Source organism: Phodopus roborovskii, unplaced genomic scaffold (genome assembly GCF_943737965.1).
Source record: "Phodopus roborovskii unplaced genomic scaffold, PHOROB, whole genome shotgun sequence".
NCBI classification, from domain to species: domain Eukaryota; kingdom Metazoa; phylum Chordata; class Mammalia; order Rodentia; family Cricetidae; genus Phodopus; species Phodopus roborovskii.
The window spans coordinates 14,764,109-14,782,921 of NW_026126469.1; the positions used below are offsets into that span (position 1 = coordinate 14,764,109).

An 18,813-nucleotide genomic window follows, 5' to 3' on the forward strand; every position below is an offset into this window, starting at 1 on the left:
TCAGAACATCAATCAGAACATGAGATCCAACCATTTGCTGTTTTTGAGGAACACATTTCCCTGGTAAACACACAGAAAAGCTGAAAATCAAAGAATGGAAGACAATAAAGCCTACACCAAGTAGATGCAGAAAACAGGCAGAATTAGCCAGTCTTACATCTGAAAGAGTAAATTTCAAACCAAAATTAGTAAGAAGAGATAAAGGGTGTTACTACATGATACTAAAAGAAAATATCCATTAAGAAGGTGAGAAAAATTAAAGATATGGGGCTCAGTGCTGACGCACATAATTTCATAATAATTTCATAAAACACACTCAAAAAGTCAGATATGGTCACATACAGTATTACTACATTGATTCAATTCCCTACTCTCATCAATAGATCAAACACCCAGCCAGAAAAATCTACAAAGAAAGCTCATTGTTCAACTGTACCATATATCAAACAGATCAAAAGGACTGATTGAACAGAAACCTGCAGAACACTCTTGTCTATCAGCTGTGAATATGCACTATTGTCAGAGCCCATGGAACTCTTACATGGAACTTTTACAGATCATATTTTGTAACATAAAGCAAGTCTTAAAAAATAAAATACATTTCTTAAATTTTATAAACTCACAGTAAAATAAAACTAAAAATCAATTGCAAGAAAAGCTACACATATGTGTAGGCAATAAATAACACTTTCTTGAATGATCAATGTGTCACTGAAAAAGTCAGGAAGGAAATTAAAAAAATTCCTAGAGTCAATAAAAATAAAACCATGATTTATCGTAACTTTCAAAACACAGCAAAGTTAGTTCTAAGGGACATGAATTATATGATGTTCTACACTTAAAAATCAGGGAAACCTCAAATATATAACTTAATGGTCTACCTCTTAAAAAAAAGTCAAACCCAAGTGTAGTAGATGAAAATAAATTATAAGTGTAGGGCTGAAATCAATGAAATGAAGATTAAAGGGCAGTAAAAAAAAAAATCAAAGGATTAGTTCTTTGAACAGATAAATAAGTTCAATAAAGCCTTTGTGAAACTTCCTAACAAAAACAGAAGATTAAAATTAATAAAAGTGGATATGAAAGGGGAAAGATTACAACAGATTCTAATGAAATTTGTTAATTAGGAAATACTTTGAAACCATATGCTCTAAAAGTCTGGAAAATCTAGAAGAAATAGGCCAATCCTGAGACACATATGGCCTGCCAATGTTAAAGCAAGAGAACATACACATATAAGCAACTTAAACAGATCCATGACAATCAATAAAATTGAGCAGCAACAAAAAATGTCTTCCAACTAAGGTAAGCCAAGATCAGACTAATTCATTGTCAAATTTTCCAGACTTTTAAAGAACTGACCCAAATGCACCTCAAATTATTCCATACCATAGAAAGAAAAGGAACCAGTGTTACCCTAACAGTGTATAAGGAATCAATAAAACGCTTACTCAGATACAGGCCCATTTCTAAGAGGTGATTCCAAAAATTGTCAATTAAATACCTGTAAACCCAATCAAAAAAAGACACTGGAAAGATGGTGCGTCATATTGAGGTTGTTTCATTCCAAAGATGCGAGGACAGTTAGTGAGACATATCAGTAACTGTAAAAGACACAGATGAACTAGGGACAGAAATCACATCAACAGATGCAGAAGAAAACAGGAAAAGAAAAAATATACTTCTACAAAATTATACATACATACATATATATGAATGACTGTAGGAGCCAAGTAAGTTCTTGTGCTCATGGACAATCCTAAGGAAACCTCCTGGGAATTTATGGGGTTAATAGCCTGGTGACCTCTGCACATTCCTCTAGCTCTCCTAGACCCATATCTTGGGTTTACTTTACTCAGTGGATCTATATGGCTACCCTCCCCCAGACCCCTATATGACCTTGGTTACCTGGAGCCTGCTGTCTTAGTTTATCTATAGAACCCATTTTATGCAAGTTTACTTGTACTATATAAGAGTTTTTATGTAACCATGTCTTAAGCTTTGTTGTGCACTCATGATTAGATTATCACCAGGTAGTTTTCTTTTCCAAATTGTGCTGTACTTAAATACACCTAAAAGAATCTATAGACTCTAAAGGTTGTAGCAACACCAGCTACTGAGTTGTGCTGAACCAAATGCTGAAGCAAATTTCCTTCTTCTTGCTTCCCCTGCCTCAACACTCTGTTGGCTATGGCATTTACAGAGACCCCACACGTGACAAACATACAGCCAGCATGAAATCAAGTGGGGGGGGGCCTGAATCTCCTAGAAAAGTATAAATGAGAAAAGACTATGTGCTTTCTCAACTCTTACTCAGTTCAGGGCTTGAAGTTGTAGCCAGAGTAATCACAAAAAAATGAAAAATGAAAGGCATAAAAACAGGAAGAAGCCAAATTATCCCTGCTTCCCGATGACATGTTCCTATGCTGCAGTGCCTGAATACCTCTGCCATAAAATTCGTGGATGTGATGAACGATTTCAGCAAAGCGGCAGGACATAAAATCAACAAAACAAATTGCAGTAGCTTTTCTGGATGTCAAAAGCAAGGAGGAAGTCAGAATGTAATGTCATCCACAACAGCTGCAAAAGATACTTAGGATATGAATGAAATTCTTAGGAACTAATATAAGTACACATAAAAATGTAATAATAAGAAAGAAAAATTAAGCTCTATTGAAAGAGTACTAAAATTTTAACAAACAACTTTTAACAATTCAGTCAAGCGTTTATTGTCTTTTCCAACCCAGATGGATAGATCTCCTGTGTTCACTGATATGAACACAGAATCGTTGATTCTGCCGTATTACCAAAGGCAGCCTGCAGATTCAGTGATCCCCATAAAGATTCCAAAGATGTTCTTCACAGAACCAGAAGAAGAAACACTGAAACTCATATGAAAGCACAAAGGACCCAGATAGCAGAAAAGAACAATGCTAGAGGTGTTACAACAGCTGACATCAAATTAGGCTGCAGCTTCAAGGGGACAAAACCACCATGGCACTAACACAAACACAGAATGTAGACCAAGGAAATAGAGAAGACATAGTGGTGAACTAGTTATAGCCATCTCATTTTCAAATACACACATGCACGCACGCACACGCGCGCGTGCGCGCGCGCATACACACACACGAACACACACACACACACACACACACACACACACACACACGCAGAAAAAAACAAACTTCAACTAATGGTTCTGGGAAACCTGGATATGCACATGTAAAATAAAACCAGGTTCCCATACAGAGAAACCCTGTCTTGAAAAACCAAAAAGAAAAAACACACACACACACCAAAAAAAAACAAAAACAAAAACAAAAACAAAAACAAAACAGGTTTCCATCACCTACTTGGTGAAAATATTGATTCAAAATGCATTAAAGACTTAAAAACATGAAATTTTAGTACTAATAGGAAAAAGCCCCTAACAACATAGACACAGATTTTTGGAAAAGGATTCCAACAGCTCAGGAAATAGTAGCAAAAAAATTGATAAATGGGACTACATTGAAATCACCAAGCTTCTGAGCACGGAAGGAAACTAAGAGTGAAGAGAGTCTGTGAGCTGGGAGAGGAAGGCACAACAAACCCTGCTATAGATTTAGAGAAAAGGGAACTATTAGATACCATTGGCAGTAATGAAAATCATCCAGCTACTGTGAAAATCATTATCAAAGTTCCTGAAAAAAAAAAAAAACTAAAAATAGAACTACTATGTGATCCTGCTACATTACTCCTAACATCATACTTCTAGGATTCTAATTCAGCATATCACAGACATCTACACATTAATACCTACTCTGGCACAGCCTACAATAGCCAAGCTAGAGAACTGACCTAAGTGTATACCAACAAATAAGTGGATAAGGAAACTGTGACATACTTACACAGTTTTATTCATTTATAAAAGTGAAACTATGCTATTTGGAATAAAAATCGATGGAACAGGAGGTCACATTAAATGAAATAAGCCAAACTCAGAAAGCCAAGTATTGCACATTTTCTTTCGTATATGAGAGTTAGATTGCACACACACATACACACACACCACATCCCATGTATATCATTTTGTACATACAAAGGAGACTATTTGTAAAAAGGAAAGAGACTCCAAGGAAGATCAGGAGAGAGTAATGAAAATGAAGCTTATAAGAAAACATCATAGATTCAATCACTTTGTATGATGAATCCATACTGATCAAACTTGGGAAGATATATATTTGCAATGATTGTTCATTTATAACTGCGACCACTGGTAACATATGAGCATTTTCTAGATTTTTAACTGAATTAAAAAGGATCCAGTTCTGGCAATGAAGGTTTCATCAAGTTTCCATTTGATTGGTTGATACAGCCATCACCTTACCCAGCCAGTGCCTTCGAACATTTTGAGGTCCAAAGGGTCTCCTTGGATGGTCCCATCGAGAAGGATGAGGGAATGGCAGCTGGTCATGGCTGCACACAGTGGACCCCAGGGCACAGCCTGGCCTGAGGCAAAGCTGTGGACTGCCTGGAAACTTGTTAAGAAGATAATGTTAAGATTTTCAATAAAATAATTTGCATAGTCTGCCCCTTAAATCCTCTGAGCTATGAAAAAATATAGCAACTGTTAAATATTACTGAATGTCACCAACCACAAATTAATTTAAAACCAAATGTGTGATGAATCCAAGATATTTTGTGCAGTCTTTACCCAGCCTACCGTGAATTCATTGCAGCCTTGGTTCTGAACATACCACATACCCAGGTGGCATGGTGCATGTCAGAACACCAGGGAGAATTAAGGAACAATGCCCACAACACTGGCTCAGAACACAGACCACCTTTACATTATAAACAGCAGTGTGTACTATACACACACACACACACACACACATGCACACACATATACACATCTTTCTGCTACAGTCATGGCAAACAAAGACTTTTTAATATTTTCCTGCTGTCATTCTTTAGCACATGTTAAATAGTATACCTTTGGTGGTATTCTGTTAGAATATTTGTTTTAAAATGTGTGAGTTGCTAGGAACTTGTGTTGTGGAATATTAGTTGAAGATGTGTTACAATCATTTATGCTGTAGTATACTTGTTTAATGATGCAAAGAGGTATTGTATTCTTGTGTGTTGCATTATTTTAACTCTGTGAAGCTGGGTTACTTTGTCTGCCTAAAACACCCAATTGGTCTGATAAAGAACTGAACAGCTCTAGGCAGAAGAGGGACAGGTATGGCTGGCAGGCAGAGAGATTAAATGGGAGGAGAAATCTAGGCTCCAGAGAAGAGGGAGAGGAATTTTAAAACAAGAAGGAGAGAAGGATATCAGAGGCCAGCCATCCAGCCACACAGCCAGCCACAGGTATACAGAATAAAGAAACATGAAAAGCCCAGAGGCAAAATGTAGTTAAAGAAAAATGGGATAATTTAACTTAGAAAACCTGGCTAGAAAAAACCAAGCTAAAGCCAGTTATTTGTAAGTAAGAACTAAGTCTCCATGTATTTGTGTGGGGATTGGGTGTCAGGTTCCAAAATAGTAAAAAGGATAAAAAGGATGATATTTAGACATGTTCCAAGCCACCTGTTAATCAAGGCTACCTGTCCTAGCACTAGCTCATCTAACAATTGCTGATCCTGCCAATATCCTCATGCCCTGAGTCTAGAGCTACACTAAGCATCTCTTAGTTCAGGGATTTCTTTGCTCATGGTTCTCTGCTCACTGAGGATTTTCAGTTTTCAACCTGCGAAGTTATGTTTACACAACCCTTCTTTAAGTGGGATATGGATTTTCCCTTTGACATAGATTGACACTGGCCAATCAAAACACAAATTTCAGGGGGCTTGGATATATATATACATATATATGTATATATAAAATTTTGTGATGTTGCATATAAACCTGTGGAACTCTCTAACAAGCCACATACCCCAAGCAAGAAGACTTGATGCATGAGGTACCTAGGACAGGAAGAAACCTGCTTAGTTTCAGGCAACTGAAAGGAAGCAGAGGCTTTGAACTGACTCTCATTACTCAGTTGCTTGGAGTCTACCACCATCTCCTGAAACTTCTAGTCCACACATCCTACCACTCACTGAAGCTTCTTCTCCTGATTGACAGTATAGCTGGGCATCATTTACCTTCATCTCCTCCTAGTTTCAAGCTGAATAGTGATTATGTTCAGTTGATTCTATCCCTGAAAGCTTCAGCATGCAAGGGCCACAGGAGGAAGATGGGAGTGGGAAGACCATCCTCAGCCTTCATTGCCCTGGACCACAGGCACACTGCTTTTCTAGACAAAGGCCTAATAAGTACGTCTAAATTGACAGGAGCAGGCACACATGAATAAAGCTGGGCATCAAGTCATTCCTTGTGGTCAACCTAGGCTATTATCTCCAACCTTGTACCATGTCTGTGCCGAACCTGGCCCCATCACTAGCATGGTGGACCCTTCCTGACTCTTTCTCTGACTCTCCAGCTGTCTCAGCCACTGTTTGGAGATGGAGTAGGATAATCAAAGCTAGAAAGCAGAAGCCATTGAAAATGCACTAAGTCATATGTCAGCCATGCAGGAAGGACCTAGAACTACTCCCCTCTCCTCTCCTGACCTTTCTAGGGTGTGCATCTATATGGTTATCTTCTTCACTTTACCATTATAGCCTTTCGCCCAGGTCTGTAGAATTTCAACCTAGACATGCTTTAAAATCCACTTCATATGCCATCATTTTCAAAGAGTCATCATTGGAACACTAAAATTCAAAATGAGCTTCTACCTTCAATCATCACATGTCATAAAAATCAGAGCTCTGTGTTATATGAAGGAATTTTATTATTTTGTCTCCATCCTGATTTTCTGTCTACATAGTATATTTTCATGGCTTATGTTACACATCAAAGGTGAGTCCATTCATGTGTTTTAGACAGTGAGCTCCACAAGAAAGCAATGGAGCCCTTTTCTGGGTCTCTGAACACACTCAGCTGCCCAGGCACCCAGGAAGAGTTGCCATCTTTAAGCATGGTGTTGAGTCTACTCCTTGACCCTCTGTCTCACCAATTCAGTTCCTTAATCATCTACCTCATTCTAGTCCATTTTTCCATGCTGATTTGCAGATCTTTCTTTGTCTGACTCAGAATTTGGGACACATTTAATTAAACAAGTTAGACTAATTGGCATCCAGTGTGAATCTCATTCCGCCACCCTGCAAGGGTGGATCTGATCTGAACATTAGTATAGAAACCTCCCACCACACCTCCCATGTTCAAGTCCTACCAGTTGCCAGCTGTGGGGAGAGTCCCCCAGAGGTCCAGTCCATCTTCTGTGAGAGTTCCTGTCTGAATCAAAAAGTTATAATCGACATTAAGCAGAATAGTTAAAGCTTTGATAACATAATTTAAACAAAATTCAACTTTCCAAGAAACCACAGCATAACTAGTCATTCAAAACCTTGTTCAGAAGCATTCATTTTTAAACCTGGAGAAAGAACCCCAGAGGTTCCAGTTTCTGTGTGACACTGTGTATGAGCTTTGTTTAACTCTGCTTGTTGTCCTGCCTGCTGTTGTTATTATAATGAGGCTCTGTGAGAATAAATCCAAAACAGCCACCTCAGAGCCCACTCTGTAGTAGACACCTATTGTCTTTCAAAACAAAACAGAGCTTGTGTTTTTGTTGTTGTTGTTGTTTTGTCTTGGTTTTTATCTCTTTCCAAGTTGATCTACCCTTTGCCATTGGCTCAGCATCATTTTCTAAAACTATGGCTGATGCAGTAATTGTTCAAATCGTAATGAACTGTTGATAAGGAACTTTCAGTCCACAGACAGAAATGAAAGCTAATAATAAATATTAATGAATGCCTGTGAGTGAGTTTTATTTTCAGATCAAGAGGAAAGTGATCATGAGATGGGTATTTGTCAGTCTATGTAACCTAAGAAGCAAAACAGAATTGAGTCTATTACACCATTTTCACGACCCAGCTATTCATTAGGTGCTGGCCTTGTGATTTGGCAACCTTAGGCTAACAACCCTGGGCTTACTCAGAGTGAGTAGAGCTGCTGCTCCAGAGCAGGAAAGAAAGACACGACACTCCTAAGTACAGGTACCAACAGCTCCTCCATGAGCTATTTAAACCCATTGCCATGGATTTCCTAGCTTCCTATTGGATGGCACCGTCTGTCATCACAACACATCATCAAAAGTGTGATGGTTTACAGACATGGGCTTACAATGCTCTCCTCCTGATAACAGAGCAAACATAGCAGAGTCAAACAACTGGGCCCCACTAGGAGACAGTGGTCCTCAGCCTGAAAGATGGAACTAGAATGCAGACAAACCTTCTTCCATCAGCAGGGATGTTGATGAATTCTGTCAAGCATTTGGGAAGATAAAGCCTGCTCTTAGTCTCCACAGTAAAAGAATCAAATTCATTCAGTCTTCCCAAAGACAGGCAGCAGGCTGGGAGGAGTCATTCCTTAAGGGCAACACTCATAAAAAAGGGATTTGCTACATTTTCCTCCCGAGTTCTTGAAGGCACCAACCCTCATGTCCACCATCCAAATCCCCCTGGGATGGTGGATTCTGGAAAGAACTAGCAGCTTAATTGGGGTGTTTTCCTCGGGTGGTGATGCTTTTAAGCATCAACGTTTTGAGCATGAGCATAGAGAGACTTGGCAACAAGGTGAGAGAAATATCACCGTGCCACTTCTCCATGGGAAAATAATCTCATCCAACAAAAATAAGCTCACAAAGAAAGAAAATGAAGTTATAGTTCTAATCTAAAGTGAACAGAATGAAAAACTCTTATTAAAAACTTCAAGCCCAAGCTCAGGCTGAATTGAATAGAGAACCTGTCTTAGAGAACATATCATACATACACACACACACACACACACACACACACACAGAGAGAGAGAGAGAGAGAGAGAGAGAGAGAGAGAGAGAGAGAGAGAGGCTATATAGAAACAAATACACTCAGAAACCCAGTGACACTGGGTTGGAAGTTAATTGTGGTTAATTGTGGGGTGTTCTATTGCAACATCATGTTGATGAAGTTCTATAACGTAAAGCTAGAAAAAATGATTTTAAGATAATTATAGTTCAAGCTTTTTGGAGTCAAATAGCAATATAGACATGGAAGTTAATTGTAGTTAATTATGGGGTGTTCTACTGGAACATTGTGTTGATAGAGTTCTATAATGTAAAGCTAGAAAAAAAGAATTTAAAGATAATTATAGTTCAAGCTTTTTGTGTGAAATAGCAATATAGACACTTAGTTTTGAACTCAGGGCTAGAGTTCTCATTTTGCCACACCCCATCAGGTGCTTTAGTGCTACAATATGCTGCCACCCCTTGAGGGATTTGGCCAAGCGGAGGGAGAGGCATCCCCTCTGGCAATATAGTAGATGATGACATGAAGGTGTGGCGAAAAGTGTTACACAGGAAATAAAATAACAGCCTCTGGGGGAAATTAGTCTTTGGGGCAGGTGACTGTATAAGGGATGTGATTTATTCAGCCCTCCTGTAGTCTAGCCACTCATGAGGCTGTTGGAAGTTTAAGAAGAGAACATATCAGAAAACTGCTAAGGAGCTGGAATCTGACCATGAAGCTAAAGTCAAGCTGTTGCTCAGCTTACTCTGCTTCCTACCTGATGGAGACTGAGCACTGGTTTTGCTAAATGGAAAAGAAAGAGAGGGAGAAATTAAAATAAGCGAAGCAGCATGCTGCTTTACCCAAGGACAGCAGTGTCAGGTGTCCTCGGCTTCCCCTCCTCTCCAGGGGCAGACTGTGAACCCTCTTTTCATTCCCCTGGTAGCCCCATCCTCTCAAACTCTCCTCCGCCCCTTCTGCTAAGGTCTGAATGTTGACTCCCTGCTTCAGGGCACTGTGTTGGAGGGCTGTAGAGTCTCTGCACTTAGACCTTGAAGGTTATAGCTCTCTGCTTCCTGTGGTGCCCCAGCTGTGTGTGCCCTTCCTGCCATGACAGACTATCCTCAAGGCAAAGAAAATCTCTCCTCCCTTAAGTTGCTGCTTTTAAGTGTTTGATCGTAATGACAAAGAAAATGAACTAAGGGCCTCCTCATAAAGCTCCCATCAAAAGAATAAAACTTTAAAAATCTACAACAAACACCTCATATGTCTTTTTGTTTTTAAGGGCTCACATTCTCCTTCAAGACCTGGCCCCCTGCCTAGCTTGCCACATCAATCTTCTAGCACCACTTCACTGGATGGTCGAGCTTCTTGCTCTATCCTGTGATCTCCTGCTCCTGAAAGGTTGGATGCCTTTTACATCCTTGTGCTCTGAACTGTCCATCTGGGAAGCCGGTCCATTCCATACTCTGTAGTTCAGAGGGGGACTCCCACCTGCGACAGATGAGCACCTGTGGATGCTCCGACCTCCACCAAGCACACATCTCAGAGTGTGAGGGTTGTCTTACTCCCATATTCCCTACATCCTCAGCTAGATGCTAAACCTCCTCCTCAAAAAAAAAAAAAAAAAAAAAAAAGACCATTGTGACTACAGGCACTGTGCACGATGTTGGTTCTTAAGGATGGGGGGGGGGGGTTGGCTAAAAAATGGCGCAAGTGTTGATTCAAACACAAATGAACTTAAACAAGGTCCACTTGTACTACAGCCTATCCAGGACAAAAACTGGGTATCAGGGGGCTGGAGTCACTCCTAGCTCCCATAGGAGAATTGTGGGAATCTTGGATCATGCTCAACAGCAGTCACCCTCACCCAGCACTTATTTTCCCTCTGCCACTTCTGCAAGCCCCCAAGTGCAGACATAAGATGTCCTTAACCTCGATCCCTGAGCCCTGGGAGAGGAGAAGGAGTGGTGGAGAAGTGTCAGCACTGACTTTTCGCTACTCTGTCTCTTTCCTTCCAGGAAGCAGTGGGTGGAGGTAAAGGCGATCGCTCACATAAGTTCCAGACAAGGCACTTTTAAAACAAGGATGTCTCCCACATTTTTGCCTGGAAAGGAAATTATTGGGGCAGGAGACTGTTTCCAAACAAAACACAGGTTCAGGGAAAGGAAATAATGATGAGATGGCCATATCGTTGCCCTCTGAGTCACCAAACCTGCTTTCTACACTGTGACCTCACACCAGGTGACTCTGTGACTCTGGCCTCGGTTTCTCAGCTGTAAAGTGGGAGTGCTGGGACAGACATTTTCCATGGTCCCTCCCAGCTCTGCCATGCATCAAAACCATCGAGCCCCAACCTGGGAAGTTTGGAACCCACCTTGTCAAAGCACACAAGGTTGATCTGGCCACACATGTTGATTCTTTGTGGAGAGATGCAGAAAATCTTCTTCTTCTTCAGCCTCTTCTGGGCATACACATTGCCTATGGTCAGGGCAGCTGGGAGCACAGCAGGGACAGTGGCAGTGAGGAGAATCAGGGCCATGGTTGCGGTTTCTCTGAGAGGAACCTGGGGAGGAGCAAAGCCTGAGCACAGGGCAGGGCAGGGCCTTTCTCCCAGCTGCTCCTGTAACACCCTGGAGCCCTGGACCTTGGCTCAGACTATTCCTGGTAGGCCGGTGGCTTTCTTGGTAGGGTTTGGTTGTCCCTAAAGCATGTACATATTGTCCCTGCTACACACCAAAGGAGAGACCCTTTGACCCCTGTGCCAAGTCTCTCTGACCTTCCCTGACTCAGTTTCCCTCCAGCAGAACACCCATGTCTCCTTTGTTCACCATACTCTCTGGCCTCCCAGGGGCTCACCGGGCACTACCCTGCTCACACAGGCAGCTCTTAGGTGGTAACAGTTCACCCCAAAAGTTGGCATTAGTTTTTACATCCCCCCCCACATCAACCTGCAAATGTCCTGAGAAGGGAGTTGTGGCTCCTTCACCTTTGAATCCTGTTTGTCTGACAGTTCAAAGGCCAGCTGGGTGGGTGGGGCAGAAGTGGTACTCAGTATATAGACAGAAGGGATGGTGGCCTGACAAACACTGGAACCAGGCTGTGAGACCACAGTGTTACGGTGTGTTCTTAGTTGTGGAGAGGCCAACACTGAGGTTGGTTTCTCCCACTACAGCAGCCACTCGTCTGCACCAGATCCATTGCTTAGTGGCGTCCTGCAACCACAGCTTCCCCCACTTTCTCCAGCTACACACACAGAGGACTTTTGACCCTGCAGACTTCACCTTGTCTAATCAATTCTGAACCAATGCAGACAGAGGCAGCCACAGAGGCAAAGATTCTGACCCACCAGGTCTGGCATCCAGTTTCCAGCATTGGTGTGGATTCCCTGCTGAGCTCTGTCCAGGAAGCCTTCACTTCCACACTGTGCCAAGGCTTATTTCACTTCTCTTACTGGTACCTTCCACTCCCCAGGTCAAATTGGAACACTGCCTTACACTCTGGCTGGAATGGCCTTGATATGCTGCCTAGTTCCCGCAGATTCCATATCTATGACAAATGCACTGGACTAATTGGGCCCCCCTCTGGAGACTTATGCCACTTTGAAATGACTATGCAGAGGATTTTAGCCTGGACATTAACTAGAAATATTTCTGGATTAAGTCATTGTCCACCAATATCCTGTCCACTTGCACACTGACCAACACCCAACATTCACTGCTATTACCAGTTTGGATAATGCCAGCTTCACACCTATGCCTTACTTATAACTCTCTCTTCTCTTTGACCAGCCCCATTGGATCCCAGAATGTCTTGGAAGCAACACAAATACACATCAGAGCACAGAATTTCAGAACCAGGAAAACCCTTGGAGGTTACAGTGACAACCCGTCCCTCCCTGGCTACCAGTGAAGGGAAGCACTTACACGAACGTGGTACCCTGTGGAGAAAACACATGAACTTGGTACCTGTAGAGTCCCCACATCAACATGGTGCCCTATAGAGCACCCACATCAACTTGGTACTCTGTAAAGCACCCATGTGAACTTGGTACCCTATAGAGCACCCACGTGAAGTTGGTACTCTGTGGCTTAAAGGAAAGCAGGAATCCCACTAGGCATCATCAGATATGGGAAGTAAAAGAATATGTTTAATTCTGCTTCAGATACCAAATAGAAAGCATGAGCAAGCCACTCATGTCTTGTATGGAGTTTACTTGGGACCTGCTTTCAAAAAACTGGATGTGCCATTCAAGATTCCCTTCATTCTTATCTCTTCCTACCCTGCTGGGCTTTTCCCTACTTGTCAGTTCTAGAAGGCACTTTTGTATTTCTGTGTTTTGTCCATTAAATTACTGTGCTCTTCCTGCCCTCTGACTTTTCTCACCTGTTTGAATGGGTGTTGAAAACATGGATTTCCTATAAAGCTCTTCAGGCTTGCATATAACCTATATTTCCATTGTGTGTGTGTGTGTGTGTGTGTGTGTGTGTGTGTGTGTGTGTGTGAGAGAGAGAGAGAGAGAGAGAGAGAGAGAGAGAGAGAGAGAGAGAGATACATACAAGTTTCCTTTAGAGGCCAGAAGAGGGCACTGGATATCCTGGAACTGAACTTACAAATGGTCCTAAGCCACTTAGTGTTGGGCCTGGAATCAAATCCTAATCCTCTCTCTGCTAGAGCAGGAAACCCTCTTCACTACTCACCCATTTCCCCAGCACCCTGTGCAACTTTTCATTGCTCTGCTATCCAACATGAATATAAATTGAAAATTCAATTGACACATGTCACTAATGTGCTATAATTATATTAACATATGTGAATATATATACATAATTGTGTATGTGCATATGTGTGTTTATGGGAATTAAACCTAGGGCCTTGTGCATGCTAATCAAACACTACCACTGAGGTAGCTATATTTCCAGCCAAGTCTTTTTTTTTTTTTTTTTTTTTTTTTTTTGGAGATGTAGGCACAGAATGTTTCTACAGTCTAAGAAAGTTCTTTTGGACAGCAGCACTGATTTACAGAATCATGGTTTCTAAAGTGAATCTTATTTAACTCTCTGGAGTTAGGTCAAGCTTTCAAAAAACTATGATTGACAAGACTTCGTCACAATACTTACTTCATGGTACATGTAGATACCCAGGGCATAGAAAAACCCCACAACACCAATACAGGCCAGGAACACCATGAACTTGAAGGCATCATTATACAGTTTGAAGTTCAGAGGTCGGGGGTAGAGGATGGATCTCACCAAGTCCCCTTTTGCTGTATTATAACCTAGGAAGATAACCACAGATGGATCAAGTCTCTGCTTCATTCCAAACCTATGTATGTAACTGGGCCACTGGAGTCTGATATGGAAACAGTGTTGCTATGACTAACAGTGCCTTTGCCTTCCTCATCAAAAGTCACAGGGAGAAATCAGTTGCAGTCACTCAACCCTGTTCAATTTTTCTTGTCCTGGGAATCAGTGCTCTCAGTGGTCCCCATGGTACAACCATCCATTCATTTGCACAGTGAAGAAAAACCAGACTTGGGAGTTGAAAACTGTGACCAGAGCAAATGAGATGCCAAGAGAAACCTTTAAAGTGTGCGTGCGTGTGTGCCTGCGTGCGTGTGTGTGCGCACGCGCATGAATATGTTGAAAACAGATACAATTTAGAAAAGAACTGAAAATTTAAAGAAGCAGAAGGCATAAAAGAAGATATTTCTTTAGAATATAAGTGCACAGGCTTCTCATCATGACTTCTTGCTCTCCAAAGCCTCTCAGGGCACTGATTTCCTTAGACTGAAACTCAAAGTTCAAGGCACAGTACTGAAATCTCCCTTCAACACCATCTACTTCTATCTTGATAGACTAACTTAACTAGTCAATGGTCCCAGAAGACTCCTCCTGTACATTCTATGTTGTGCCTGTCTTTCTAGATATCATATGATTGGCCAAACGCTCCCTCACCCTATCAGGCTTGGTTTCAAATGACACCTCATCAAAAGAGTGTTTCCTGAATTCTATGTCCATACTTTGAACCAGAAGTAATTTATTCCCTGCAATACTTGATTATATGATGTCTCTCACCACTTCATAGTTAACTGAAAGTTACTGTAAGTACATCTGTCTATCTCTTACATCATACTATACCCTTCCTTAAAGGAACAGACATTAATTTATTAACTTACAAAGCATTTAGTATATGTTCACATCTGCCTGACTTACTCACTAAAATGATTGGCTGGTCTATATTCTAAATATGAGTCAGTTTTATACCTATAAAGTGCACCTTATCCCTATTTTTCACTAGACACATGGTTTTCTCCAACATGATTTTCTGGACTTTGGCAAATAGGAGCATAGTTTTCTCTAAGTTGCCACCTAAACACTTAGAGTTCTCATAAAAAGTTATGGTCTCTTAATTCAGCTTCATGCTAAAGTGAAAATATCATTGCTTTTTAGAACTTTAAACCTTAGTTTCTGCTTAGACACATGGCTGAGGTATCCCAAAACTTTTTTTAAAATATAGAAACCATATTTTATATTAAGACAGTATTCAGGTAACATAAATGAATAACATACCAAACTTAAGTACAGCATCAAAGAGCAAGATTGTGTCTTTTTGTCTATGGACATGTATAGCAGCACAAGTACACACAGAGCCAGGTCCAGGGAGGCCTTGGTTGTGTATTGTCAAATGAAAATGAACATAACTATGAAAACACTCCAAGCATGATATGAATGTACAAACTATGCTAAGGCAACATGTCTGTGATGAGAGGCTGAGTAACGGTTCAGAGGGAGATTAGAGCAAAAGCTAAAAGCAAACAGTCAAGAGTCTTTCTGGTAGGATGCTATAGACATGAAAGGCAAAGCCTGCATAAATGACAACCATGGCAGAGAAGGTCAGAGGACTGTGACTCAGCAGGTGGTAGCAAAGTCCTTAGAATTTAATGCCCATTTGCTCAGAGGAAGAGAGATGTTAAAGGTGATACTAACAGCTGGGCTAGATGGTGATAGTGTTCACGGTGAGGGTGAATCCAGACAGTGATGATGGGAGATGTCATTCTGTATGTTTCTCATACTAGCTAATAATAAAGCACTGTTGGCCAATAGGAAAGGAAGATAGGAGGGACTAGGAGACAAGGAGGAAATAGGAAGTAGTAAGGAGGAGTCAAGATGGAGAGTCTGGAGAAAGCAGTATGCCGCCAGCTCCCCGGTAAGAGAAATACATAGATCAGCAGAAATGGGTTAATAATTAAGGCAGAGCTAGCCGATAAGAAACAAGTAACTGGGCCAACAGTATTGTACCAAATACAGAGTCTCTGTGTATTATTTGGGGCTGGTGGCGCAGCAGCAGGACAAGACCAAGCGGCAGGCAGAAAAACCCGTACTCCTTACACAGTGAGGGTGAATCCAGACAGTGAGTTCATATCTAGACCCCTAACTCTGAAGCATCTGCAGAGTCGTTGCCTTGGTATCCAGCAAGCAGTTTTGGATATGAAAATCCTTCCTAGTTGTGGTTGGCCTGGCTTTATAGAGAAACACTCGGAGGAATTATTGAAGGAAAAAGAGAAGCCTACAGACACAAAACTTTAAGGATTTTCACAACATCTATGCCTGTCACTCAACACATGTAAGGGTTTAACAATGAACATTTAAGGTGATGGCAACTTAGAATCGTAAGGGTCTGGTTAAGGAAGAGTGTGGCTGCTAATACCAGAACATGGCAAACTCCAAAAGCCTAAGCAAAAATTCTCACCTCCAATTCTCCCCACCTCCAGCACAACTTAAATTTACAAATGTTGAATCCACTCACCTGTCTGCAGAACGATGGCTCTAACAGGTCCCTGTCCAGATGGCTTGACCTGGATCACCTCCGTTCCACAGAAAAGCACGTGTTTCCGGTAATCCTCTAAGCTGTGTGATTTCCAGGGCATGGTGTTGTCTGTCTGAGGCAATGGCGTCTTTGTAACAGGTATACTTTCTCCTAAAGAAGGTTGAATTTTGTTGGCTCTGTGAAAACTAGGGTAGTTATTCAGAACAGGCAAGGGCCAGTTTCAAGGAACTGTATAACCACTACCAAAACCATTTTAGAACTCATCCCATGAGTCAAATGACTGGTCAGGGATGCCTGCGGTTCATGCAATGGTAGGCTTGGTTCTAGTTTAAATATTTGCTTAAACTCTGCCTATCAGTCCTGTATGTGGAATGTGTGGTTGCTGTCATAATTTAATGAGAGGTTAAATTACCACCACCTAGCCAGGTTCTAAGCAGCCATCATCCAGCATTGTTCTAGAAACTGTGAATATGTGCTTGCTTGTTTCCATTTCCCTTTCATTTGGTCATTTATCCACGCATCCACAAATTTTCCTGTTTATTCCACAAATACCTTAAAGTGCTTATATTCTGTGCCAGAAATAAGATGAGCATTCTGCTAAGTGCTGGGAATATGATGGTAAACAGGACCCAAAAGCCTGTACCTATACAAACGTGTGGTCCCAAGCTGGAAAATGATAATCCTTCTACACATTTTTCAGGTGACTCCTAATAAATCTGTCATTCCATTTGTCCAAGTTAGGGTTGCTGTGATGAAACACCATGAGCAAAAAGGAGGAAAGAGTTTATTTGGCTTACACTTCCACAGTGCAGTCCATCATTGGAGGAAGCCAGGACAGAGACTGAAACAGGATAGGAACATGACAGCAGGAGCTGATGCAGAGGCCATGGAGGGATGCTGTTTAGTGGCTTGTTCCACATGGCTTGCTCAGCTTGCTTTCTCAAAGAATTCAGGACCACCAGCCCAGGGATTGCCTCTCCCACAGTGGTCTGGGCCATTCTCCATTGATTACCAGTTAAGAAAATGGCCTACAGGCTTGCTTTCAGCTCTATATTAAAGAAGCACTTTATTAATTGAAGCTCTCTGCTCTCAGATGACTTTAACTTATGCCAAGTTGACATGAAACTGACCAGCACACCATTTGCTGCATGGAAAAAAAAATTCTTTCCTCTTGCCATTACAAAATAAACCCCAGACTCTACTTTTAGATTCCCAAAGCCCACCAGCGTCCCAGTGGCCTCTGGGCTTATTGCCATACAAGCTTCAGCTGAGCAAGGCCCTTTTTGACCCCTAAATGATCCTGTCAGCACCCCTTAGTCTCAGCTGTCACAGTCTCTGTCCCCTTCTCAAGGAAGGTGACACTCTATAAGACAGAATGTTGGAGGTACAAAGAAAGCAAGCTAAAAGTTCAAAGGAACACATTTAACAGTCAAAACAATTGGGGATGATACTGCTGAGTTCCCAGATTTAGAATGTACTAGAACAATTTTAAAGTTCCATTGGTCTTTTGCTAAATGTTCAATTAGCAAAATAATATGTCATCTTTTTAAGTTAGAAATATCATTACATTGATTGTATTTACATTTCTTTCTATGAGGGCAAGAACTTTGTCATAAAGAACTTTCTATACTTCCTCATTTTACTCTGGCACACAATAGGTTTAAAATGTGTTCTCTGCTAAATATATAAAAGCAATTACTTAGGTTCTTCTATTATTGCTCTTCCAAAGCTAGTTTCCTGGCATGGAAAATGTTAACATCTTAAGGCTAAAGAAACTGCAACATTTTATTGCAGACTTAAATATTCTTCAACAAATCCCTTGAGCTGAGCGCTGTCCTTACTTCATTTTCTTGAAAAGAGTGATGATGCACCTCCACTGTATAGATTTACCAATTACATCTAAAACGAGTCTGAAGAAGACACAGGGCCTTAGGCAAGTCTCCAAATAATTGTACTGTGTTGTTTTTTAAGTCAGCCCCTGTAATATGTAGATATTTACAGATTACTTTGTGTCAAGAAATATTAACCCAGATTATTGATTTGCCTAATATGATAGTAGCAACTAGTTTTCTTTTACAGATTCCAGTGAAATTGGACTCAGACAGGCACTGATCAAATAAAGCCT

At 41.1% G+C, this 18,813-nt stretch overlaps 1 protein-coding gene across 1 annotated transcript in view; it reads right to left on the reverse strand.

The window, feature by feature from the left end:
- The window catches only part of Atp13a5 (ATPase 13A5), a 124,162-nt gene that overhangs the window by 58,741 nt on the left and 46,608 nt on the right, over positions 1-18,813 (reverse strand). The window contains exons 10-14 of the mRNA XM_051191266.1: positions 16,668-16,838; positions 13,979-14,136; positions 11,236-11,424; positions 7,268-7,329; positions 4,373-4,523 (exon numbers count right to left, since the gene is read on the reverse strand). Coding sequence (XP_051047223.1) covers positions 4,373-4,523; positions 7,268-7,329; positions 11,236-11,424; positions 13,979-14,136; positions 16,668-16,838 — 731 coding nt within the window. The remainder of the gene's footprint in view (positions 1-4,372; positions 4,524-7,267; positions 7,330-11,235; positions 11,425-13,978; positions 14,137-16,667; positions 16,839-18,813) is intronic.